Raw genomic sequence first — 26,095 nt, 5'->3', positions numbered from 1 at the left:
CCTGCATGCAGATTAATTCCAATTTAAATCAAAGATATCTGCAACAACCTATATTGTGTTAAACCTAGATTCACAGCAACAAACAAAGAGCTGAAATTATTCCAGAAAATGAATATAAAACAAAAAAAAAGACTTTAACTTGCATCGTTTTGTTCAAAAATATGAACAATAAAACATAGAGGCATCCAAGCTTTACTTACAGCCCACCTCGCTTTATTAATGAGATGGACAAACAAAGGAAAAGGATGATATACAGGTCCCTGTACAGAAAAAAACAAACGTAAAATAATGTACATAAAACTTTATTTACACACCAAACCAATGCAATGAAATATGTTTGACACACAAAACAAAACAGCCTGTTTCATTTAAAGTCCATAAAAACTTTGTATGACACATTCTGAAGAGACATATCTGCTAAAACAAAACTCATTAAAGAATAAATGGCACGTTGAAGGAAATTATATTTGACCGAGTAAGAAAAATATCAAATTCTGTGCAAGTGCTACGACTTTTTTACACAAGCAGCAGCATCAGCAGCATCAAAAATAAGTCCATATCTCATGAAACAAACTGCAAAAAGAAGAGAATCATCAGGAACATTTTAGTCATGCCAAGTAGGAACAATCACTTTAAATATTGTAGTGTTACACCCAACACTACAGTCTTAGGCAACAAACTCTAGTCAGTGTTCAATGAGGTTTAAGAAATTTGAAATTAAAGCAAAAATATTACCAAAAAAAAATGAGAAAAGAGGAAGAAGTAACAGAGAAAGAAGAAGTGAAAGTAAGGAGGGTGGTACAGAGGAAGAGGCACAAAGACCCAAGAGGATTTGGTGAGTCGAAAGAAGCTCAGTTTAGGATAAATGGTACCAGCGTTCATTCTGTATGAGATTAAAAAAGCATCCAAAAACTAAACCTTAATGTACATTTTCACCACTTCATAGTCAGTTTACAGCTAACTTCTCCTTTATCATGAGCACTTAACTGAAGTAAAGGAGCAGTAGACGTGTGTTAGTAATATGACTGAAGATACAGGGATTTTTAAAGCATTTCGGAGGTCTGTCTTGGGCGTAACATGCAAGCCAGCATCCTATTCCAAATGTTGATGCCTCTCTGTTCAAGCCCTGCAATAAGAAGTTTGCACGACCCCGACAAAGCAAGGGTAGTGTATCAAATTAGCCTCATGTGCTAGCTTAGCCTGATATAAAAGCTCAGAAAAACGGGCTCCAGCTGAGCGTGCCGATGGAAATCAAAGTCTGACACGTGCTCGATGAGAGCCACACCGACTCCATCAAGCTAAAGTGGAGCATGCCCAGTGCGAAGCCACACACCATATCAGTTAGGTGGTGTTTTCCCAGCAGCACCCGCGACATGCCCACCAGGAAGGCCCACAGCACCAGCAGGATGCGGAGCGGCACAGCCAGGACCAAGTGGGACAGCAGGAACTTGGACACCATGGCGGCACGGCTGGCGTGGGCGGCAGGGAAGGAGTAGGTGTCCATTGCGACGCAGTCCATGAAGCCCGGCATCATCTCCCAGGGGCCTCTGCGCTTCACCAGCCTCTGGACTCCAGCCACGGTCATGACGTCAAGGATGAGGGCTGTGGTGAAAGAAGGAGTTAGATTATAAAGCAATAACCTAAACAGTGATACTTTACTAAAACAGGTACCAAAATACAATATTAAGTACTTCCATTAGGAGTAAAAGTCCTTAATTCAAAATTGTACAGAGTTAATATAAGAATTATATATATTATTGTTCGCCATTTTGGTCCAGACATAAATATCTCAACAGATATTAGATCAATCCGACTGACGCGAATCAGTGATCTTAAGATTAGATAGTCGGAAAATGAGAGAAGAGAGAAAGGGGATGACATGCAGCAAAGGGCAGAGGGTCAGAGTTGAACCCGGGGCCGCTGCGTCGAGGACTGTGCCTCTATACATGAGGCGCGCGCTATAACAGCTAAGCTAAACAGACGCCCAAGGTACACGTTAGTGTTTTCGAAATGTGAAATGTCTCAACAACTAACTTTACCATGACATCTGGTGCACATTCATGGCCCTCTCAAGATACATTGTCATAACTTCTGAGTCCTGTTATCAGGTAAAAATTGTATTTGTCCAAATTCCTCAGCTACTCTTTTTGTTAAGTGCTAATTAGAGAATGTTAGCATGCTAATATAATGTTATACCATTAAAATGGTATAACATTATATCCTGTGAAAATCAGCATGTAAGCATTGTCACTGTGAGCATGTTAGCAAGCTGATGTTAGCATTTAACTCAAAGCACATTTCAGAATCAGAAATACTTTATTAATCGCCAGGGGGAAATTTGGCATTTGTGCCTAAGTTCAGCCTCATGTGGAGACGTTAGCACAGTTGTAGATTCTTGGAGATCCCCATTTTGAGGCTAACATTTTTATTTGTACAATCATTTGGTTTATGACCAAAATACCATGGCTACACTTTGTGTAAAGTGCTAATTAGCAAATGTTAGCATGCTCACAAACTTCATAAAAATGGTTAACATTATATCTTGTAAAAAATAAGCATAAGAATTGTCACTGTGTGCATGTTAATATGTTGATGTTAGCATTCAACTCCAAGCACAGAAGTGCTTAAGTACAGCCTCATGGAGACGTTAGCACAGCTGTAGATTTTTTCTAATGGCCATTTTGAGGCTAACATTTTTATTTGTACATTTAGTTAGATCTTGACCAAGTATGTTGGTAACGCTTTGTGTTAAGTGCTAATTAGTGAATGTAAGCATGATAACCCTAACATTCTAACTTAAAATGGTTAACATTACATCTTGTAAAAACCAGCATTTAAGAATTGTCACTGTGAGCATGTTAGCAAGCTGATGTTAGCATTTAACTCAAAGCACATTTCAGAATCAGAATCAGAAATACTTTATTAATCGCCGGGGGGAAATTAGGGATTTGTTCAGCCTCATGGAGATGTTAGCACAGTTGTAGATTCTTGGAGATCCCCATTTTGAGGCTAACATTTTTATTTGTACAATAGTATGGTTTATGACCAAAATACCTCTGCTACACTTTGTTTAAAGTGCTAATTAGCAAATGTTAGCATGCTCACAAACTTCTTAAAAATGGTTAACACTATATCTTGTAAAAATAAGCATAAGAATTGTCACTGTGTGCATGTTAACATGTTGATGTTAGCATTTAACTCCAAGCACAGAAGTGCTTCAGTACAGCCTCATGGAGACGTTAGCACAGCTGTAGATTCTTTCTAATGCCCATTTTGAGGCTAACATTTTTATTTGTGTAATAAGTTAGTTCATGACCAAATATGTCGGCTACTCTTTGTGTTAAGTGCTAATTAGTGAATGTTAGCATGCTAACCCTGACATTCTAACTTAAAATGGTTAACATTATATCTTGTAAAAACCAGCATTTAAGAATAGTCACCGTGAGCGTGTTAGTATGTTAATGTTAGCAATTAGCTCAGTACAGCCTCATGGAGACGTTAGCACAGCTGTAGATTCTTTCTAATCCCCATTTTGAGGCATTTTTATTCGTACAATATTTTGGTTTATGAGCAAATACCTTAGCTGTTCTGTGTTTTTGGTACTATCAAATATTAGCAGGCAAACATGCTAAACTAAAATGGGAAATGTGGTAAACATATCTTCATAACATCGGTATGTTAGCATGGTCAATAGTTAGCATGCTGTTGTTCCTTTAAGCCCCTTTGAGCCCAAGTACAGCCTCACAGAGCTACAAGCACAGTGTTAGAGTCTTAGTATTGTTAAATCTGTACAAAAATACTGGACAGAGTAATAATGATAAGAGAAATATACAGCTAATTAACAAAAGGAGCTACAAACTGCCACAGTGGAACAAAGAGGACTACTTAAATGTGACTCTTCATATAAAGCAGAAGACAACTATAGTACAAGTGTAAACAGATATCTTCGTGACCAAGAATAACCAATAAGGCATACAATACCAGTAGCACTTTGAGTCAACATACCAGACATTTGCAGAGGCCTTTTATAGCCCCATAGCACTCCCAAAAATACATCCCTACCATCGCCATCTTTAACTGCTGTTCAAGTCTGCCATCTTTACACACGTTCAACCAGCCCTGCACGAAATAACAGTTTTCTCTTATATTGGTTATTCAGCCATACTTCTTCTGTTCGCCTACTCGCCGTACTAACAGGTCCATTTATACCTCTTATTCCAGCTTCTTACTGACAGGCTTGTGAGGTAGTAACATTTACATTTCTACAGGTAGAAAACTCGTAATGCTTAAGGAAGGAAGAGATGAACGAACAAAAGAGAGGTGGGCAGGAAACTGGTGAGATGTTCTTGAGGACTGTTGTGGTCTACAGGGCCCCGAAGTGACCTCTGGTTGTCTTAAAAAATACAGCGGTGAAGCAGACGGTGAGCAATTTGCAAAACGCAGTTATTGATGACACACAAACTGTTCTGAGGAATCACTCACTCGCGTCAGTGAGTCACATCCTGACTGCTGAACTCAGATTGGCTGTTAAGGGGAAACTGCTACAGTGAGGGTGGAAAGTCCATCTCTAAAATGTGCAACAGGTGCGGGGAAGATAATTCTTGTGGCTGACACAGATCAACTTGCATTGTGAGGAAATCCCACAATGATCATTGTTTCTCATAAGTTACGATGAAGGAGCACTGGAAGAAAAATGCAGTGTCTGCTTCCCGGTTCCCACTTCTTAGTTTTCAGAGTGAGTCACTGATTCTAATTAACTGATTGTGGTCTGCTAATGCTTCATCATGCCTTATCATCTTAGACCCTTTATAAAGGCAACTTATCTGCTCTTCTAATTTCCTTTTAAAGTGTTTAGCCCTCATTGAAAATACTCCTGTCGGGACTGGTGATTACCCATTATTTAATCCCCACAAATTGACTAATTGAGATTCTGCACCCATCGCTATACTGCAACACTTTTGTGTACTTTATTTGCACCCTAAACTCTTTAACTGCTTGGAGAAGTCATACAAAAAAAGGTGTTAACACTGTTCGGCATGTGTCCAAATGATGAATATAAGTCACGTTTTCACTCTGCTTTTAGCTTTGTTTTGGTCTCCACCAACCTCATCGCAAAATGTAACCACTAAATGCTCTACTCTATTCACCAAGTAATCACAAACTTTATTTATTTTGCTGGTCTGGGAAAGCCGCACACATCAGGTTAAAAAAGCTTTTTTGCTTAGAAAAGTTGTCTATTGTGGAAAAAATGACGCTAAATTGGCAGTGAGAGTGGAACACAACGAAAAAGGCGCGGGCCGGATGATGAAAAACGAGTAAAAAACTACAGTCATATTTCTAAGTGGCTTCTCAGTTGAGCAACTCCTTTCAGTAGTAATGAAATTTTAGAAGAATAACATTGATTATAGCAGCTTTTATGATTGTAGTAATGCTAAATGTATGGCTATTTGCCTTTATTTGATAGGACAGCAGAAGAGACAGGAAACGTGGAGGGGAGAGAGTGGGAGATAACATCGCTAAATGACCAGCAGACCAGGAGTTGAACCTGCGGTCAGTGCGTCAAAGACTGTAGCCTCTGGGCTGCCTGCTCTACCAACTGAGCTAAACCAGCGTCAGTAAGTCACATTTTCACTCTGCTTTTAGCTTTGTTTTGGTCTCCACCAACCTCTGCTCATCTCCTCGCAAAACATCTGTCTATTTAGCCACTTAACGCTCTCTTATATTCACCAGGTAATCACAAATCTTTTACTGTTTCAGTCTGGGAAAGTTGCACACATCAGGTTAAAGCGCTTTTTTGCTACTGTGGCCAGAAATGATGCTAAATTGGCAAAGAGAGTGGAACAAAACAGAAAACAATAACAGGGAAAAAAACAGGTCAGGTCATATTTCTTGGTGGTTTTCTCAATCGAACAACTGCTTTCAGTAGCTTTTATGATCGAGGTATTGCTGTAATGTTAGAGAAAGCTAAGAGCTGCATACAAGTAAGCCCCCTGAAACATGACGCTAAACCCTGAACTATATTTTTCATCCACCGTAATGAAAATTTTATCAGAGACAACAGCTGTGTGAGCGTGGCCTCAAACCATGTCTGTTTGTTACAGTCGACATCCCCGAGGCCTCCGCTACAGCACAGGGAGTTACCCACGTCACCCCAGACTCCGCCTCATTCATCCTTACACAAAAGGTGATGTGGTTGATATTGTTGCAGTACACAATTAACATGAAGTAACTCAAAAACTACAGATCTGTAGCCACCATATCAAAATCATAGATATTAAAAGTATAGTTGCAACAAAATGGAGAACTTTGTGGGTTTCTACTTCCTGTTTCCCCATGTTTTAATGCTTAAAGAAGTTGAGGTTTTGCACCGTCAGACTTAAAGAAGTTGAAAAACAGTATAAAGTGTTGTATAAACAGTGCTGAAAGGAGCTCCTTCATGCATAGGTTGATAACATCGACCATGTCATTTTAGCCCCATTTCACGCCTGCAGCATCTATCAGATGTCTATAACTTTCCTCCTGAATGAATGAATTGTGCACGATGTGATGTAAACATGGATTCTCGGAGAATCGCTGTTTCACAGAAGAAGTACACAGATAAGGAAGGGAACATCATCTGCACGGTCAAGGTCTGCTTTGAGTCTCTTACATGCTTTCAGACAGTCAAGTCATTGTGAGGGTAAACTATATTTTCAAAACACTATATGGGAAGTGTTTCTGCACTGCATAGTTTATACTACGCTCATGAAGGTGGAGTGAATTAAAGCAGCCCTGACAGGCCAGTCCGAGCCCATTACTTTCTGTTAGGTGAAAACAAAACAGAATTTCAGCCAGCGTTAAATATGAAGTTCCCACCCACTGTTAGGTACGTCTTTAGATTCTCTCCACACAGACCTAAACTGACTTAAAGTTACCCTGGGCCTACAAATAAAGACCAGACCAAGAACAATGCAGCAAACACAGTACAACAACGTCCCAAATCAGAGCTCGAGTAAGACACAGCCAGGAGATTTAAACTGCTATGATTGTAAATCTGTGTATGTGTTTTAATTTTAATGGCCTTTTTATCAATCTAATGCTTTGTTGTTTGTCTTTTTAACTTGTTTCTGTAATTACAGGGCTCGACATAAGCACCCACCGGGCCAGTAGATTAAGCATTTAACTGGCCCGGTGTGCCAGTAGGATCCACAAGCCCACCGTGTAAACAATATAGTAGCCCTCCCGAGATTCACAGTCCTGATGGACGAGACTACTTACTTTCCTACGCAGAATGGCTACTGCTGTCAACAACATGTTACACGCTACTCACTGCACTCGCGACAGAGCAGCTGTCATTCTAGAACACGCTAATTGACGTTAGTAAGCTACTGCGGACTAGTATAAACACACACGTTTTCGTTTTTCAGACGGGCCGTTACGTGAGGTGGCAAGTGTGTGCATTCCCGTTATCAGCTGCAGCTTGTCCCGGTGCACATTAGCGCTGTGGCTACATAAACAGACCGTTCACGGAGCGGACCTGGTGCGGACTGTTTAAAGGCTACAGGAAGTAGGAGACGGTACGAATTTCGCTTCAAAAAGTTACTCTCACGGGCTGATCACGCTAATTAAACATACAACATTGATCAGCGTCAGATATGGTTGGTACAGCTTATAAGTAACGCAACTGCAGCTTTACTACTTATTCATGCGGGTGTCAGAGTTACTGAACCAAGAGTGTTAAAGGAAGCCTCTTTATACCCATATGCTTATTTTGGTCTATTTTTATAAGTTTATAATAGTTCCACAATTGACTGAACACATGTTCAGTAATAAGAACCCTTAAATAAGGAGAAACTGAAATTTACGTTGAAAAATTCCAAAATAACAAATTATCTCAGGGCCAGTGGTTTTAATGGCAGGGCCAGTGAATTTGGAAAGTTACTGGCCCGGAGTGCCAGAGGAAAATTGTGCTCATTGTCGACCCCTGAATTAACTCGATATCATTGTAAATGAGGGTTGCTCCTCAATGATCTCTCCAGTATAAATAAAGGTTGATTGATTGTGTGTAACTGCGTGCACCCCATTTATTCTGAACACTTTTATCTAATGCCACACTTTATGTTTCTCTCTCTCTATCAGACTCAACCGGGCAGGCAGCTGCAGATGGCTGTTCACCAGTGAGTCTGGTTCTGCTCGAGGTTTCCACCTGTTAAAAGGAAGTTTTTCGTCGCTACTGTTGCCAAATGTTTTCTCATTGGTAGATTAACGTTGGGTCTCTTTAAAAAATATGTTGAACTACACTTTTCTAACTAGAGACTATGAACAATTCACTACAATTCATTGTTATGTTTGTTTGAGGCCACATTACTAGAAGAAAACTTTAAAAAAAAATTTAATATAAACACATAATGTCAGGATATATTTGGGGGATTTTGATGTATGAATGTTTAATAATACATTTGGTGCCAAATTGAAGATATTGTTTTTAAGAGTTGAACCTTATATAGAGCATCAACATATTATCATGAACCTTCTGCCTTTACAACTAGTCGTCGTGTGAGTCATTATGTTCTGCATGGCTGTATTAAACTGTATTGCATTGTTACATTATATAAGGGTATGGTGTGACTTACACCCCTTTCTCACCTAAATTTAGCGCGTTGACGCGGGTTCTTCAGACCCGGGAAGACCCGCTTATAGATACTGATTATCTCTTTTCCCATTTCCAGTGGAGTATACTCCTGTCGGTCTCTTTTCTGCTGCGTCACCGTCTGATGTCACAAACGCGCCCAAAACAGGGTTAGTAAACAGTGAAGATGTTACGGTGGTTAGGTGTTTATTGTATCTGTTACTCATTCAGTCTGTGTATCAAACTCAGCGCCGACAAATCTGGAATGATTTGCGGGCGCTGCTCAGACAGAGACGGGCGGAATTTGTAGCTGAGATGACAAGGAGTCGCAGAAGTTACTGACAGAGCATAGCATCGCGCCGGAAAGGGGGCGGAGATTAGCGTGTCGACCCAGGTTTTGTGTTCCCATCAGGCAATAATTACCCGGGTCTGAATGCTGATTGTAGCCTTTCCCACTAAGCAAAAAAGCCGGGTGTTAGCGGGTTTTTTGACCAGTGGGAAAACGGCTTTATAGTACGTTCAATAGACCCCTCCCTGACACAATGTCAACAAAAAATTTACATAAGCTCATGATAAAGATAAACAAAGAGATAATAGGCCTTTTTTGTTAATTTGTATATATATTGTTCTGCATATTGCCTCAATCATATAAATGAATTTTCATTAGTGTATGAGCTTAAAAACACAATCTGGTACCTCTTTAATAAGTCATACCTGATAAAGAATTGATATGTTTTAGCTAATGGCTCCATTATGTTTAATTAATCATTTATAAATGCTTCATAGAGAAGAAAACATGCTATTTTAAAGTTGTGATGTTGACAGATTACTTTCTTATCCCATGGTCAATTAAGCTGCCTACTAATAGAATAACATACATTTTAAAATTAGAACTTATTAAACCTTTATAGCGTGTGTGATCGTAAGTTTAGTATGTATTTAGAATGGTGAAAGTAAGCATTAAATTAACACTATATGGGACAATAACAAGATGCAAAGTCAACCTTTGTCAGGACAAAAACAAAACATTTTGCGAAAGAAGGCAGTGGGTGCATCGCTTCTCCTGAGTGGTGCATTGTGGGTATGAAACTGCTGCTGAGGTTTACAGGTTGCTGAGTGTGGTGTGACATTTACCGAGCAGCAGGTTGACCAGGACCTCTTGCCCGGCCAGAGTGTTACTCCTCGTGAGACACACAATGGTGCCAATGATCCACGTGATGCCGTGCCCTGTGAGCGCCAGCAGGGCCACCATGGAGCGGCAGCCTCCCCACGAGGACGACGTGTAGGCGCACACCCCCATGCGCTTGGACAGACAGATGTCAATGGCGAGGAGGGAGTTCATCGCAATCCCCTTGAATGAAGGGTTCAGCTGCATGCAGTCTTCCTCGGGCATTTTGCTGGACTCTCTCCTGTCCTTGCTGCCGTTGTCGGCGGCTTCTTCGCTCGGCTGGCTGGTTTGGTGCTTGATTGGACCCGGTCGTCTCGCGCTGCCTCGGCTCTCAGAGGGGCCGGGGCCGCCGCCTCCGCCGCCGCCACTGCTGTTGTTGCTGCCGCCGCCGCCGCCGCCGCCGGAGCCTGCGCGTGGGGGCTGATGGTTCAGGGACATGAACTCAGGTCTACCCAGGACGCTGTTCCTCTCCCGAGCCCTCGATCTCACATTGTAACCAGAGGGCATGTTTGGATCGGGCCAAGTTCTCCTCTGTGTATCTCCGGAAGATGATTCAAGTGGTGCTAGATCACCACGGCAGTAAAATGTCCCAGGATAAACCCCCCCTTCACCGGTCCTCCCCCTCCTCTGGCCTTAATAGATATATTTAGACCCTCTGGAATGTGCGATGGCCATGCTGTTTATAACGCGAGTCGCTGTATTGAATGGCATTAGCCTCGGCCAATCCAGTGAAACGAGATCTACAGCATGGAGATAAAATAACAACATCTTGTTACGCAAAAGCATGGCACAAGTACACAGCTAACAGGTGCTTTACTGCGCGTGCAGCTGTGAAAAACAAAATGGGCAAGAATTACGCAAGACACGGCGTTGTCATCTTACCACGCGAAGGATGAATCTGAACCACACAGTCAATCCAAATCCTCCTCTGATAGCCTATCCTGACGCCAACTAAGGAGGATTCTAGTGTAAAGCGATGCGGGCAAAACCCGAAACAGTTAACAGGCAGCCAATATCGTCAACAAAGGGTGAAGACGAGGCAGCCCGGCCAGTGCTGCATTCGCTTCTTCCGGATTTGACGCAATTTACGCACGATCCTGATTCAAGCTCTGCGGTGCGCTCTGCCGTGGAGCGGAGTTCTCCAAGGTGCTTAAACAGACAGCAGCAGGACAGAGGAGCGAGTTACCATGCAGGCAGAGACAAAGGGAGGATTTTTGAGAAAGGCTTCTGAATAAAAATCAAACTTACTTTATAAATGGAAGAAACGATTACTATAATAATAGACTAATAATACTAATTACAGTAATTAGGCTTGCCGCTTATCAAAAAAAAAAAAAAAAAATTAAACTTTACTGGCATGTCCATTGATGTTGCATTAAATAAATCTTAATAAAATGAAAGAGATAAATTATTGTAATTTAGTTGTTGTTGTGATACATCTATAAGTTAAAGCCTTTGAAATATGAATGTGAAAACGCTACTACTCCACTACTACTATAATAATTTTAATGATTATTTTTTAATTATTATTATTATAATTGACTGAATGGACAAATGTACATAAAATACCATCATGAACATCACGAGGCTCTCAGACTTGAAGGTGATGGGAGGTAAACTGTTAAAATATCATATATATCAGCTTTTTGTATGCTGACCCCCTAAACAAAAGAAAAATAAAAGTTTTTCTCTCTGCTGTTTTATTTCTAATTACTTTAAAATCAACTGCACGTCGTTCAGTGGCCTTAATAACTTTCTTTTTGACTCTTTACTGCAAATTTTCAACAAAAACCGCCACGCCTACATTTCCCAGCATGCCCGCAGCTCGAAGCGGAAGTGTCGTCTCAAAGATACTTATAAAGCTGCTTCCCAGGCAGCTGAGATAGACCAATGCGTAGCGGGGTGAACCTGCCGTGGCAGCGATGGGACGAGCACGGAGAAATGACAGCTCGTGCAGGAATTTAGGCTGAACCGCGTCCCATCACAGAAAGGAACGCGACTGTCGAACTATGTGACAGCAGACGTTGCTCCCCCTTCAGAGACGTTATTATGTTTTTATTTATTTTCAAAATAAAAGAATGGATCCGGTGAAATGGGTGCAGAAGTTGACCCGGCGGTGTCCTCTGGATGTTGCGGCGCTGCTCTGTCTCAAACTCGACTAGATTTCAGCTCCGGTGGACATGCTACCTCTCTCTGTGGGACTGTGAAATACAGTAGGGGAGAAATAACGGGAGCCGGTGCGCTGGAGATAACGGAATTACCTCTCTGACCGAACAACTGTGAGTCGCCGTCCACACTGAATTTTCTCCAGGATCTCGCCCTGCTGAGGAGACTTTCCTGTGAATTGTTTTATAGGTAGACTTCTTTTTTTTTGCATGTTGTTTTTTTGTCGGCTAGAAATAGACCACAATTCATGCACTTGCACTGCATGAGCCTTTAATCCGCACGTTCAGTGTAACGCTCTTAAATCGTCAAATTACACTTTTTATTGTGAGGAATTGGGGGCACAGCGGATTAAACAGACATTAGGCTGCTGCACATAGTGAGAGCGTCACCTCTGAGCTGCCATTTGGCGTTTTTGACTGTCCGCGTGCACTGTCCAGCGCAATATTTTTTATTATGACTTTTGTCACCAGCTGGACATAGAGCTGTAGCAAAGGAATAGTCCAGTGATCAGAAGGAATATGACGCCAAGATGTAACATTAGCTGTTTCTGTTAATTATTTAGCTCATCATTAACCTAAACCTTTGCGCGCACCTTTCCAATGGATACAAGTTGCCTAAAGGTCATTTTTTGTGATAAAAAGCATTTGAGATGCAATGACTTGTAGCTTGACAGCATGGAAACATCATGGCACGGATAAGGAAAGTTATTGTACCTGCGCTTGTTTCATGAAGTTGCTTTTACGCACGGGAAAGCATGAGCTCTAAAATGTTGAAGCTTCTCTAGGCCTGTCTTTTTCCTCCTTTTTCTTCTTCTTTTCTTCTTTCCTGATTTGCATCAAAGATGCATGGCTTTTTTCCGAGACTGTCTGCTATGAATACACTTCTTTTAATCTTGTTTTGGGACAATATGTGGATCCAAGTGTGGTAATTTTTCTTGCATTTTTTCCATGCGTCTTTCTCCTCCTCCAGAACTCTGGACGTTGTTGCGGATTGTGTTGCTATTTAATGCAATGGGCTGTATCCAGAGTATCAGGTGTAAGCCCAAGAGTTTCCGAGACAGTATCATCGTCCTGGAGGTGAACAGTTCCATCGACCCCAACCCTACCAGCATCGACGAGTCATCCAGTGTGGTCCTGCGCTACCGCACGCCGCACTTCCGAGCTTGTGCCCGGGTCCTGGTGCCGCCAGTAGCAGGTAAAGAGACATGGACCATCGGCTGGATTCAAGCCTGTAACCACATGGAGTTCTACAATACGTATGGAAACAAAGGGATGTGAGTATCACGGCCTTTCTTTTGATGTCTTCTTGGTTTAACCAGCTGGGAACTAAGGGACTTTTTTTCCAATACTTTCGCTCGAAAAATTGACAGAAACGATTAATCGATGCACCAAATACTTGCCGATTGATTTCCTGTTGATTGACAAATCAATTTATCTAGAAATAATTTAAGCTCTGATTTCACTATGTTGGATTTTTGACCAGTTTTTGTGCCATCCCACTCTGATGAACACTTTTGGGGAAGTGATTTCACCCAAGAAAGAGAAGTACATGAAAAACCTAAAGTTTTCAGATTTCAGGTCCAGTCTTAAGCAATGCTGATGTTAGAAGAAGAGACACACCAACCCAAAAGAAACCTTGCTCAAGTACACATTAGAACAAAACTCTTAAAATGGACAGAGGAGAGTACAGGGACAGTTGTTACCAAAGTGCTTTCAGTTTGATTTCATGAGCAGAGTTGTGAAACTGTTGGTCTTCCTGTTTCTATTTGTAATGCAAATAATGCTAGAATTATTCTTCAGTGGAAATATGTGAAGCAGTGAAACTTTACATATGGCTGCATCTTGGTCGCAATGCAGCCGAGCAATCATAATATCTGTGTTCAGGAAGATCAGTAAAAGATTTATAGAAAGTCAAATAAATTGACTTGTCTGTGTGTACGCTTTAATATTCAATCAGCAGCTCAGTTATCTGCAGTATGTGGGCCTGTGGCTGCATGCCTACAGGCTACAAAGTACTTAAAACCCTGACAGATATGAGAATAGGACATTGTGATAGGGAATAATTGCTCTGACCTTTCAGATCCCTGCACTTGTTGATAAACACTTATGTTGCAGCAGCGGACAACATGAGGGAATTTAGCTTTTAGGAATTATTCTAATGCGAGTGATAAAGGACTTTCCCTTTTTTTCCCTCAGTGTAAGTGTGTGTTCGAGGTATTGGTTGAATGTTAGACAAGTTATGCTCATTCGACATCCTGTAGTGGGAAACCACAAGCAGACATGCACCCAGAATATTCTTTATCTGTAGACACTGCAGCTGAGGATGTGTGAGTGCTGCATGCCTAAGATTAGAGGTCTACTCCCGAACACCCGCACCCCAGTATGGCCATACATGTGTGTGTCAGAGAGACAGACAGAGAGAGACTCTTTAAAAGCCCAGGTTGGATCGATGCCTTTTGTAAACTGCATGCTTTGAAGCTTCATTTTTATACTGTATAACAAAAGCGTACTTTGTTCAAAAAGAGGATGAAGGAAGTTGTAAAAGATTCCTTTAACGACTGATTTCTTGAAGTTACAAATGCTGGCTTGAAAATGTATATTAGGCTAAATGCTATTAAAAACACTTACATAGATATGTGCTTTAAGGGGAAAGGAGGAAACTAATGTAGCTCTAAATATAAGAACTTGTGTATGCCCAAATTGCAGCAAAGACACACTAAATTAACATTCTCAAAATATCACATATACTAAATACAGACAACACTAACAAAGAAGAAGAGTGATCACAAGCTGTCTAACCAACGTGGATGTAACTGATACCTAAACCTATATATATAGCACTGTATATAGGGGTGTCGGAATGCACCCTCCCACCTTCGCAGGAGTGTTTGCAAAAGAAAATCCCCTGTTCACGCAGTGTTTTCATTAATTTTTCAACCCCTGTAGCGCATGCACTCAAAAAATGTACTTTTACGCGTTTATATATTAAAGTCATAAAACTGTCTTTGCTTCCACTCCCACAACAATAATCCAATTTGCACCATCTGTGAAGTAAAGCATCTTATGGACTCTTTCATTAACTCTCATCAACAGAATTTTGATACTCTAAACCGCTCGCTCTTGGCATGCAAATGAATGTGGCAGCAAAGTGGCAGAAATAGGAAATGAGTGGTTACCACATTGCTTAAATATAATCAATGACGTAGTTTGCAGACTAATGTTGTCAGCTTTCAAACCTTTGTACGACCCAGCAAACTAGTCTGCTCAATTTCAGCCCTTAAAATCAACCTCCACAATAATTTGCTTCTTCTGCAAAGTTGATGATGGTGGCTTGGTGAATTTGGCCCTCAAAGGATATTAGGTTTAAGTTAAACCTTTGCTAAAGAGCTTTCAGTTTTAAAGTGTAGAGCACAGTGCTGAAAGTCGTAGGTGGACAGGAAATTACAACCATGTGCTACTGTCGTTGTTTCCACCTTTTTTCCTCAGCCCTTTCAGATGAACTCATGTATCATCAACACCAACAATGTGTTGTACCGAATGTGTTCACTTGAACTGCTTGTGTTTGATGTTATTTAACAGAATAAGGCAGCTATATAGAAGTAAATATCACTGCGATGTATTTTCACACAGCTGAACTGCCAGTGTTTAGGTTGGTTTTGTTCTGTACCGCCAGTTGCACAAGCTAGACCTTAAATCAAACTTTTCATTACTGTTAGCTAACTTCATCTCTTAGATCTACTTGAACTATGTATCTATTACATTAAGCTAGTGGTTTATGTCTTTTAGCAATGTACCTCTACCATTTATCTATCACAATTAGCTATTTACTTAAACAATTATACCTTTAGCTAACTTTTAGCTTTAGCTTCTTAGTTAACTATTTATCCATCACATTTATTGTAGTTATTTTCTAAAGTTTACTAAGTTATTTATACATTACCCTTAGCTAACTGTTCATCAGTTACTCGTAAATATCTGTTTATCACTTACGCTTAGCTAACTACTTTAACCATTTGTCCCTTACCTGTACTAACAGTATACACATTAGCTACATTAGCATAGCTTTTCCTGCATTTTTCTCTGTTTTAAGCTAGCTATTTCCACTGTTAATTCATTACTTTTTGCTCTGTGTTAACAATGCAGCAATTACTTCTAGGAATCTATTTGAACCACTTAATTCAACAAGTGAAACAAATAAATAATTGGTAGTTTGAAATGTATATATTCCTTTTAATGTTAGCTATCCAACAGTGTGGATTTATCTGCACACACGATAACTTGTTCTCACACTCTCACCTGTGGTGTTCAGGTGGTGTGGCTCACTCAATATATGGATGTATATTTTTTAAGTCATATTTTAAGGAGCTACTCCACAATGTTTCCCAGTTCCCCCCTAGGCCACAAGTCTTCCTAGGAATCGCTGCGCTTGAGCGCATGCAGAATTTATAAGGACTGACACGCTCAGGAGTCCCAAAGCAAAGCAGTTGATTTTTCGCTGTTTTTTTTTTAGAGTGAATCATTTTCAACATCTCTGCAGTTTTGTCACAAACACTCACAGCACTTATAACAGGCCATTTGGCTGTGACAAAGCCGGCAGTGATGACACAAACAGGAAGTGAGCCACATATCTACGCCACTCATGATCAAAGTTCCTCAGCTGCTGGATGACTCCACGTTGCATCTGTGTGCAGTCAAATACATAAAAGGATTCTCTTTCAGCAGGACAGTTTCATGTGTTGTACATGCAGAGTACAGTATCTCTCAGTTTGGAGTGTGCAAAGCATTTTAATGGATTACCCTTGTTTTAAGAGCCTTACAGTTTTGCTATGCAAGTTAGACTTTATCAAAGTTATGAAAAGAATCACATAAAGTCACAAGCTCATAAATAATAGATAAAAGTTTTTCAGAATCAGATGCAGATATTCACTGTTGTAATGTCGTGGTATTGGAGTTGTTTGAGGTCATGACAAAATGGAAAACTGCTGCAAATTGTTTTGGACCAGCTGAGAGGATTAAGTGATTTTTCAAACAGAAATGGACACATGCACACACCAGAGCCCAGTGGCACACTCACACACACACGCACACGGGCCAGCTATTATCATGCCCGACATGCTAATCTTCCCCCCTGGGTGAATACATAAATCACAATGCGAGGCCAGGCCAAGCAGGCAGGAAGTCATGTGGCTGGTGATCACACTGTTATCTCCTCAGTCCTGCTGATCCGCAGCATCAGCAAATGAAAGGTAATCTTGTTCCTGCTGCGGGGAGAAAATCAATAACTGGACGGACCGGTGGTAGCAGGTCACTAAAGTTTTAGCGTCGCCTGCTGTGCGTGTCACAATATTTTACTGTTGTATTGTGTTTTTATTCAACGGTCTGAAAATTGGTGGAAACATCCAGCTGTGATCCCTCTATACAGAGGCAGACTTGCCACACTATTGAGATGCTAATTCTCCATACAGGAAGGATTAGACAGGAGAGCTTTTTACACAAGGAATCTTCTGGGTTTATTCAGTGCCCCAGAGATGAACTCTGCTTTGTTACAACTGGGTCTTATTTGTTTGGTTTTTGGCCTTGATATTTATAATAATGAAATCAATGATGAAGAAGCCAGAGAGGTCAAAAAACCTCAGGAGTCATTTCAAAAGAGAAAATAACAGCAAACGGTTGAACTATGACCCAAACGGCCACTGTACTTGTGCATGCAGGAGTCTTCCTGCGCAATAAGATATTAGAACACAACCGTTCACGTAGGCTTCATGTAACTTCCTGTGACGGTTAGGCTTAGCTTAACCCCCTAACCCACCTCAAACTGAAGTCATTTGAATGAAAACTGGCTGGATTGTTGTTGTTGCCTCCTCAGAAGCTATGATCAAAAGTTATAGTGCAGTGCACAGCTTGTTTTTAGTGAAAAATCCTCACAAGTGACTCCTTTCAATTTCCAGGTCCAGTTGGGAGCTCCCCGACCTGCGTGACGGCAAAATCCCGGCCATCAGCGACTCGGACGGGGTCAACTACCCTTGGTACGGCAACACCACGGAGACCTGCACCGTCGTAGGCCCAACCAAAAAGGACAGCAAGTTTACTGTTAGCATGAATGACAATTTCTACCCCAGCGTGACCTGGGGCGTGCCCGTCAGCGACAGCAATGTGCCTCAGCTTAGCAGCATCCGCCGCGACCAGAGCTTTACGACCTGGCTGGTGGCCATCAACCAGGCCACCTCAGAGACGCTCGTCCTGCAGACAATCCGCTGGAGGATGCGGCTTCACATCAAAGTGGACCCGGAGAAGCCTCTAGGGGACCGGGCCGTTCTGAACGAGCCCGTGGCCCAGGAACAGCCTCAGATCCTGGGCAAGAACGAGCCCATCCCCACTAACGCCATGGTCAAGCCTAACGCCAATGACGCCCAGGTGCTGATGTGGCGGCCAAAGAATGGTGACCCTGTGGTGGTCATCCCACCCAAATACTGACCTGTTTCACTGACCAGACTGGCCTTGGATACCTTACCAGTATCATCTCTTTATTTGTTGTCTTTCTTTTGTTCCTGCTCGTCACCAGCTCTCACTGCTTTAACCTTTTCCCTCCTTTTTGCCTCAAGATTCTTCTTTCTTATGTTTTTAAAACGACTGATGGAGCAAAAACGAAACCAGCTCTGAGAAGAAGACCAGCTGTGAAAGCTTGGGGCTTGAACTTTAAAACTGGAGTGAACAAACTGCAACCATTCTACCTTCAAACTGGGTCGGGTCGCACTGTGCTAAATGAAATCATTGCAAAAATGAAAAAAAACTCGAGTTTTTTTATTTTACTTTTGTATTTTGGCTGCATTAGCCAAGTGATACTGGGTTTGTGAGTGGATTTAAGTATTTAGGTGTCCATGACCATGTCTGCATTACATACATGGACATGCACAAACCTTGTATGTGAATACCAGTTGTGTTTTTATTTATAGGCTGGGAGAGAGTGCATTGAGTTGTATTTGTTTGTTTCGTCCTGTGCTACACATGACAAATTGCATCGAGTGACATAGATTTAGTACTTTTTTTAAAAACATGCAAGACATTCAATCCATGCTGCCTTAAGTTTACATCGCTTTCCACTGCAAACTTTTAGCCTTAAACCAAGTGCAATGCAGTATTCTGCTCATTCGTCCCGTCTCTTCCAGACCGATGGTGCTGGCATGTGTGGGTTTAGGACAGGAAAAACACCACAGAAGAAGACCCAGATGTGAAGTCTAGTTGTTAAGGTTCAGATGCATATTATGTCCCTATTAGTAGTAATGTTTCAAGTGCAACAGAAGAGATGCTCTGTAATGATAGAGACATCAGCAAAGCCAAACTTACAACCACGTGCAATAACAACTTAAGCAAGTAGTGCTCATATATAGGACTCCTCAGTTAACCTAAGTATCCTCTTTTTTCTGTTTATACGCAGTTGTAGCGTTTAACATTGGAAAACAAGTCTCATTTTTTCTGTACCACATCATCTCAGGGCCCCGTTTCACTTCCTTCTCTTTTTTCCCCCATCCTGTCCGGCTTCCTCTTTCTAAAGTGGATAATTAAGTGTTTCCATTGCTCACATTGAACAATCAAAACTTTGATTAATATGCATTCACAGCTCGTAACGACAGAACACAACACATAATAACTGGAAAGAAAAATCAGCAGGATATCTGCTAATCTGCTCATCTGACAATCTAACACACATTTTTGCTGCCTTCCTTTCTTTCTAAAATCTTTGCATCAAAAACATCTCATATGAACCGTGTTTTTGTCCCTCATCCTTAATCATTCGTAAACTTCATCTACCCTAGCGCTCTTCCTCCCCCTTTGCCTTCCCTGCTTCTTTCTTTCTTTTGTGTTATTTGTATCTGTTGTCGAGGCTGAAAAGCAGAGCAGAGGAGGCATGCAAGTTTGCAAGTGTGCCTGCTCGGTTGGCATATAGATGACCCACTTCTCCGCTTTGCCAGTTGTAGCAGCTCTCGCTGCTGAAATGTGGGGCTTGTCTCAATTTATTTCACCGCCAGCTAATGTTAGACACAAACACGCATAAATAAACAGCTCTGGTCAACTCAACACCACTGAGATGATGCCAATTAAACTGTTAATCCTTTAGAAGGGCTACAAAGTGGAAACTGTTTCAAAAGCAGAGAGAAGAGCTGGAATTGACAGATGAGTGTTTTTTATCCCCTTAACACGGGAAGGGAAAGTTAAGGTTATAAGTTATTTATGTAACCAGGCTTTATAAAAATCAGTTTAAAGCTATGTTACAGGCTGGGTTCTCGCTTTCAGATGCTACAAACATCTGTGAGTTCACTGTGCAGACCTAGTTCCTGTATTGTAGCTCCAGTCATACCTGGTTACACCAAAACTCAGTAAGCTAGCATCGTCTTACTGTCGGCTTTACAAAGCATTTATCCTTCAAACTTGGTTCACACCACATTTCTTTTCCCAGTACAAAGCAGAAGTCAAATTAATTCATCGTTACTTATTTGCTTTCCTGCCCAGAATTAGCTGAGTAGATTGATGACACTCTCATGTCTGTATGCTAACTATGAAGCCACAGCCAGCAGTTAGCTAACACGAGCAACATGAAAGGAGAGGGAGAGAGCTTGCTTGGCTACGTCCAAAGGAAACAAACTATGTCTACCAGCTTCTTAAAAGCTCCCTAATAAACATGTTTCATCTTGTTTCTTTAATACTTACTAAAACCAAAGTGTAAAAATTATAAATAGTGGCTTTACAGGATGCACTTCCTGGTTTTTAGCTAGGCTAGGTGAAGCTAACTGTTTTCTGGCAGTATCTTTATCTTTGACGTCCAAATATTTGAGTGGTGTCAATCTTCTCATCTAACTCTAAGCAACTGACAAGCAAGTAGTAGTTGACAAACTGTAAAATGTCTGATTGTTTCTTTAACTGTGATAAAAAGGGCAGTAAAATGACTACTTTTTAAACTACTGAGAATTAGCTAGCTAACGGCTCCGCAGAGAAGTGTAGATTAATGTAGTAAAAGTCAACTAAACCAGAACTTAAACATAATTTCATGATGTCAATTTAATGCCAGCAGCTAATGTGCTTTGTTTTTCACATTATAACCACACATAAGCCCGCACATGGCTACATCAGGCGCTCTTGTTAAGCTGTGTAACTGTGGTTGCCTCTGCTCCAGGCTAGGTTTTAGCAGGGCGTTGTGCTGAAGGGAGAGCGAGAAGTTAAAAGGCTATTGGGGGACTGCTGTCATAATTAGATCTGCTGTGACACACTTGCATGCCCTAGATGGACCGAACTGTGCTGAGTCGTGCTATGCAACACAAGGGCAAGCTAGAGTCAGGGGTGAGATTTAAGAGAGGTCAAATAGCAAAGGTCAGGGTCAAAGTGTTTGTGTGAGGGGGGCTGTCAAAGTAAAATGAACTCATAGCAGTCTAGTGGCTGGTAGGGGGTGAATATGAAGGTGACAACAACATTAGCCCATTTAGACATCAAACCCAGCTCAAAATAACGTTGACATTTTGCCAAGCACAACTTGGATGTCGACCGCAAAGAAAGCCGCGATGTTTTAAACTCAGTGAACCTTCACCAAACAAAGTGCAGGGCCGATTTGGCATTGCGGACTGCCTCGTAGTGTCTTACGATGACCTATGGACACTGATAGTACTCAAGCTGGACTAAAAGTAATGTAATTAAACCTTGACATACAGAGTGGCCTGTTTCACCACGCGTGTGTGTGTGTGTTCATGTGACCTCGTGGGTTAAATCCCATTTGGCGGATTTAGGCAGGACGAGGAATTTCACTGATGTGCTTCGACTGCTGTTGAGTCATGATTCTCTCTCTGTTTCCTCTCACACACACGGACAGTGTATGAAAGGTAACGTCCTTGTCAGAAACTAGGGACAGAGCCTGCCCTCGCTCACAACCACACACACACACACACATAAACACATACAGACAAACAACCCGAGGGGAAAGAAGCAGGCCTGGCGTGGTATCTGATTGTCACAGCAGTGTCACATTGGCAGTGTGAACTCATTTGTCTGCTCTGCACGTGGACCGTCCGGACACATGCACATGTTAATAAGCCATATGCACAAACACACTGCTGCTTACTTGGATGTAAACAGGAAGTGTGTACGAGTATCTTGTAGTTAAAGCAGCAATATGAAATCAAATTGAAGTATTGAGGTCATTGAGTGGGTGCCTGTCAATTATCATCAGCATTTTCTGTTGCAGAAAAAAGGGCACTGATTGTCTCTATGTGTGCATCCGATAAAATCTGTGTATCTCTGTGTATTTTATGTCCAAACGACAGAAGAACTTTTCAATGCTTTATGTGCTTCCTCGACTAAGCCAGAGAAAAACAAAATTGCAAATTGTGTGTTTGGTGTATGGAAGGCCAAAAGTGCCAAAATTGGACAAAGCCAAAACCTATGCAGTAGGACATTGTTATTGACTCGTGAAACCTCTTGGCACTAAATAACAGGCTTGTCTTTAGTTGTTTTTGATCATTCATAAGTGTATTTACAGTGAAACATCACAAATGCAAACTACAGCCATGTAAAAGGGTCTTGTCATGGTGTTTTCTGCTCGTAAGGTGGTGCCAAGCTAATGAAAGCCTCCTCTCCTAAACCCACACCATTACAGTTCTTCGGAGGGCTGCTACTGTTTCTTCAGATCTTTATGTTATTTAACCCCCAAGGAGACATCGGTGAATCACCATCCCTTTATTTAAACCAATAACATCCCAAAGTTCACACTCAGGACCACCTGCCTTCATTTCCCGTCTTTTACTTTTGTTTTTTATCCCATGAAAAAGTAAGCGCTCCTCACCTCAAAATTAACACAGTCCCATGGTTAGAACACAACCCTAAATGTAGCACAAAAGATAATATGAGCGACCGTCTATGTTTCTCATGTTTGGTTTGTTTTCTGAAAATACAGCACTGAAATTATTTAACCAGTTTGTGTTCTTTTGTTCAGCTTTGACTTTTACACCAATACTTGAAAATGGGTCAGTTCTGGCAAATATTTAAAACTGTGAAAATGCACAACACTGGGGAAGCAACCCCGGAAAAGAAAATATAAAAAAAGGTCTTTTTCATTAATGAATAAAATGTGCAAATACTATCTGTTGTCTGTCCTTTTCTTTTTAGCTTAAATATCAAGATATGCTTTTCTCACAGTGTTATTCAAATACTACACCTGCATTATATTTGCATTTTAAAACTCACATATATTTAGATTAGTTTTAAAGGTCTTTTCTACCCATATACAGAAGCCCTAAGCGGACATGCATCCACACATTCTATTAACTCGTTTTCCCGTGATCAGGAGTAATTTCCTGTTGTTCTTGACTCTTGACTTATTTATCTTGTTATCTCGAGTTGAGACACTGACTTTCACGTTATAATGAGTTAATTTAATTTGTTCTACCAAGATCTATACTTATTTTTTTAGTCATCTCTAAAAAAGCTGGTTTTCCCTTCATAACGGAATAATTTATCTCATTATCTCAAGATAAAAAAGCTGGTTTTCCCTTTATACAGGAATAATTAATCTCATTGTCGAGATAAAATAGCTGGTTGTCCCTTTATAACGATTAATTTATCTCATTATCTCGAGATAAAATAGCTGATTTCCCCATTATACAGGAATAATTAATCTCATTATCTCGAGATAACAAAGCTGGTTTTAACTTTATGTGATGTTAGGCTGGTGCAAGTGAATCATAAAAAAATAATTCTTGATCCTAAGAAAACAACCGTAAATAACAGAGTCAATAAATGTATGGATGCATGTCTGCTTAGGGCTTCCGTACAAATAGGAACTAAAATGCTGCATATAATTTTCTTTAGAAATAAAAAAAATGGTCCTTAATACATAAACTTATTCAAGTTCTTTCAAGTTTATTCAAGTCTCATTGCTGTCTGGTAGATAGATATACAGCGCAACGTTTCCCTTGATGTCTTAATTTTTCTGCATTTGCAATACTTTTTTACTTATCTTATTAGTTCTGTACATATTTTCTACTTATTTTATTAGTTCTGTACATATTTTCTACTTATCTTATTAGTCTGTACATATTTTCTACTTATCTTATTAGTCTATACATATTTTCTACTTATTTTATTAGTTCTGTACACATTTTCCACTTATCTTATTAGTTATGTACATATGTTTTTAGGATACACTTATTTTTATATGCCCTTTATTGTAATGTTGCGCTGTGCACTTTGCTGCTGTAATGCAACAATCAGGGTGGTTTCCTTTCCGAAAACATGCTGAGCTTTGTGTTCATTCACTCTGTACAAATCAAAGGACCAGATATCCACTGAGCCAGGACAAAGATACGCAGTCTTAAGTGCTAAATTGAAAAGCCTGCACGCATTCGAACAAACCCCGAGGCTGCACATACATGGCTGAGCACATGATGCGCTGTATGCCTCTGTCGACCAAGACATTTCTACAGCGTCTCACTGTGTCCCTTTTGTTGATGACAGTGATTAAGAGCAGTAATTAAATAGAGAAAAGAAGGTACAAGGTGAATTAAAAAAAAAAAAGTGATAAAATCAAATGAGGATAAGAAAGAAAAATATGCAGAAACTGTCATCAAATCTCAAACTCATTCAGGAGACTTTGGACCAACTAAACTCATCATCACAACATCAAAACACCTTTTGTAAGAATAGTATCTATCCCTCCAGAGTTTCTGTTAATTTGGGAATTTGGCCCACAACCTCAGTTTCAGAGTGCTTCTCATCAGCGCTTACTGTCGCTTGGTTACGAAAGCTGTCTGGTGGCACATCCGCTTCCCTTAGTGACGATTAAGTCTGCTTAATATTTGCTTTAATTTAAGGAAATTTTACAACGAAAACATAAAAACAATGGAGAGGAAGCGTGTCCTGGTATAAGAAGCAGCTCTAGACCTGGAAATTGCACCCTCTTAAAAACGAAAGGATTCTCCTCCGCAAATTTTGTTGATGAAGTTGATATCAGAATACCTGTGATTGGTCGGTGCGGGAGAAGCGACATTGACGAGCGCGGCCATGTTCAAAAAGTTTAACTATATTCAACTGAGAGCGCTGTGAGCAAAGTTTTTGCACTTAGGACTGCATTGGTTTTTGCTAGCACATAAAACGCCGTTAGTGGACACAGGCCCTTAAGCTTTTCCTGGAGGCTTGTGGAGACCACACATAGCAATATATTACACTATATTTCAAAACATATAAAGTCAGGACATTTCAATTCTACAAAGAACCTCAGCCTGTGAGAATTCATTGCTAATGAGTCTTTGGTAGTTAAAGTTTTGTTGTTAAAGTGAAGCGAGTAGTGGCAAACTGCCTTTCAGTTAAGACATACCAGTATTGTATTCACACGCATTTATAACCAGGGTGAAAGCAGATAAAAATAAGCAGATAAAAATAAACTAAAGTTTGGAGGATGGCAACTACTATTATATTGGACTTATATGTACGCTTAGGCAAAGGCTTTCTTGAAAAGACTGAGTAATTTCCTAAAGCAGCTCAGTTTGTTTTTCGCCAGCGTCACACAAACAGTAGTAAATAGGACCCTTGTTTGGGATCAGCCACGGATTGATACACATATGGTGCTCTATTAAGTATTTATAGTGTGCGGAACTGACTTCACATTGCATCACATTAAAGAGTCGATCTTTTTCGGGGATTTGATGAGAATAAGAAGTGTAGACTATCTCTTGCTTTATCCTTTCATATCCTACCGTTGAAGAATAGTCTATGCCTAAACCCCCCATTTCTCATATATCTATTTATATCCTATCTTATCTTATCTAACGGGCTATAAGGGATAATTGACTTAAATCCTGAGCCTCAAAGGACAATGCAGCAATAACTCACTCTCAGGGGTTCTTTATATCCCCACCAACACTCAATCGTTGGGTCAAATAAATCAAAATGCTCCAATCTGAACTAAGTAATTAAAATGCAAGCGGGCGCGCAGGTTTGCTGAAGAGAAATAATAGCAGAGGAGATTTCTCCACTCCTTCTGCCGTGCACCATCATTATACCTTTTAAAGGAGTTCTCGAATGAATGCAAAGCTCTCCATTGGGTTTCATTATTTTCAGTTCATTACTGTGTATATAATATTACCACATTAAGAGGTAACCGCTAGGAGATAATCC

The 26,095-nt window shown here is 40.6% G+C and overlaps 2 protein-coding genes across 3 annotated transcripts; one reads left to right on the top strand and one right to left on the bottom strand.

Annotated features, from left to right (window-relative positions):
* Positions 1 to 213: 213 nt before the first annotated feature.
* LOC138601929 (inactive phospholipid phosphatase 7) lies at positions 214 to 10,838 on the bottom strand. The gene is made up of 3 exons (XM_069673247.1): positions 10,659 to 10,838; positions 9,743 to 10,516; positions 214 to 1,602 (listed from the first exon to the last, which is right to left on the bottom strand). Exons 2-3 carry the CDS (start codon positions 10,281 to 10,283, stop codon positions 1,214 to 1,216), a joined length of 930 nt encoding a protein of 309 aa, XP_069529348.1. The 5' UTR covers positions 10,284 to 10,516; positions 10,659 to 10,838; the 3' UTR covers positions 214 to 1,213.
* Positions 10,839 to 11,937: 1,099 nt separating this feature from the next.
* On the top strand, positions 11,938 to 23,063 carry fam78ab (family with sequence similarity 78 member Ab). Of its 2 annotated transcripts, XM_069673840.1 has the most exons (3): positions 11,938 to 12,131; positions 12,912 to 13,215; positions 17,890 to 23,063. In XM_069673840.1, exons 2-3 carry the CDS (start codon positions 12,953 to 12,955, stop codon positions 18,413 to 18,415), a joined length of 789 nt encoding a protein of 262 aa, XP_069529941.1. In that variant the 5' UTR covers positions 11,938 to 12,131; positions 12,912 to 12,952; the 3' UTR covers positions 18,416 to 23,063. The 2 variants fall into 2 exon arrangements, with proteins under 2 accessions (XP_069529941.1, XP_069529940.1); XM_069673839.1 differs by lacking the exon at positions 11,938 to 12,131 and having other exon boundaries at positions 12,857 to 13,215.
* Positions 23,064 to 26,095: the final 3,032 nt, after the last annotated feature.

The sequence above is a fragment of the Semicossyphus pulcher genome, unplaced genomic scaffold (genome assembly GCF_022749685.1).
Source record: "Semicossyphus pulcher isolate SPU_LCO1_2020_fin unplaced genomic scaffold, fSemPul1.0.p SCAF_22, whole genome shotgun sequence".
Classification (NCBI taxonomy): domain Eukaryota; kingdom Metazoa; phylum Chordata; class Actinopteri; order Labriformes; family Labridae; genus Semicossyphus; species Semicossyphus pulcher.
This window is presented reverse-complemented; position numbering and strand designations above follow the sequence as displayed.

Bases quoted from the DNA above. Each gene is read 5' to 3' on its own strand.
- LOC138601929 (XM_069673247.1), bottom strand. From the start codon at position 10,283: ATGCCCTCTGGTTACAATGTGAGATCGAGGGCTCGGGAGAGGAACAGC. The intron at 1,603-9,742 runs GTAAATGTCACA...CTTTCACCACAG, and splicing joins CCTGGTCAACCTGCTGCTCG to CCCTCATCCTTGACGTCATG.
- fam78ab (XM_069673839.1), top strand. From the start codon at position 12,890: ATGCGTCTTTCTCCTCCTCCAGAACTCTGGACGTTGTTGCGGATTGTG. The intron at 13,216-17,889 runs GTGAGTATCACG...TTCAATTTCCAG, and splicing joins ACGTATGGAAACAAAGGGAT to GTCCAGTTGGGAGCTCCCCG.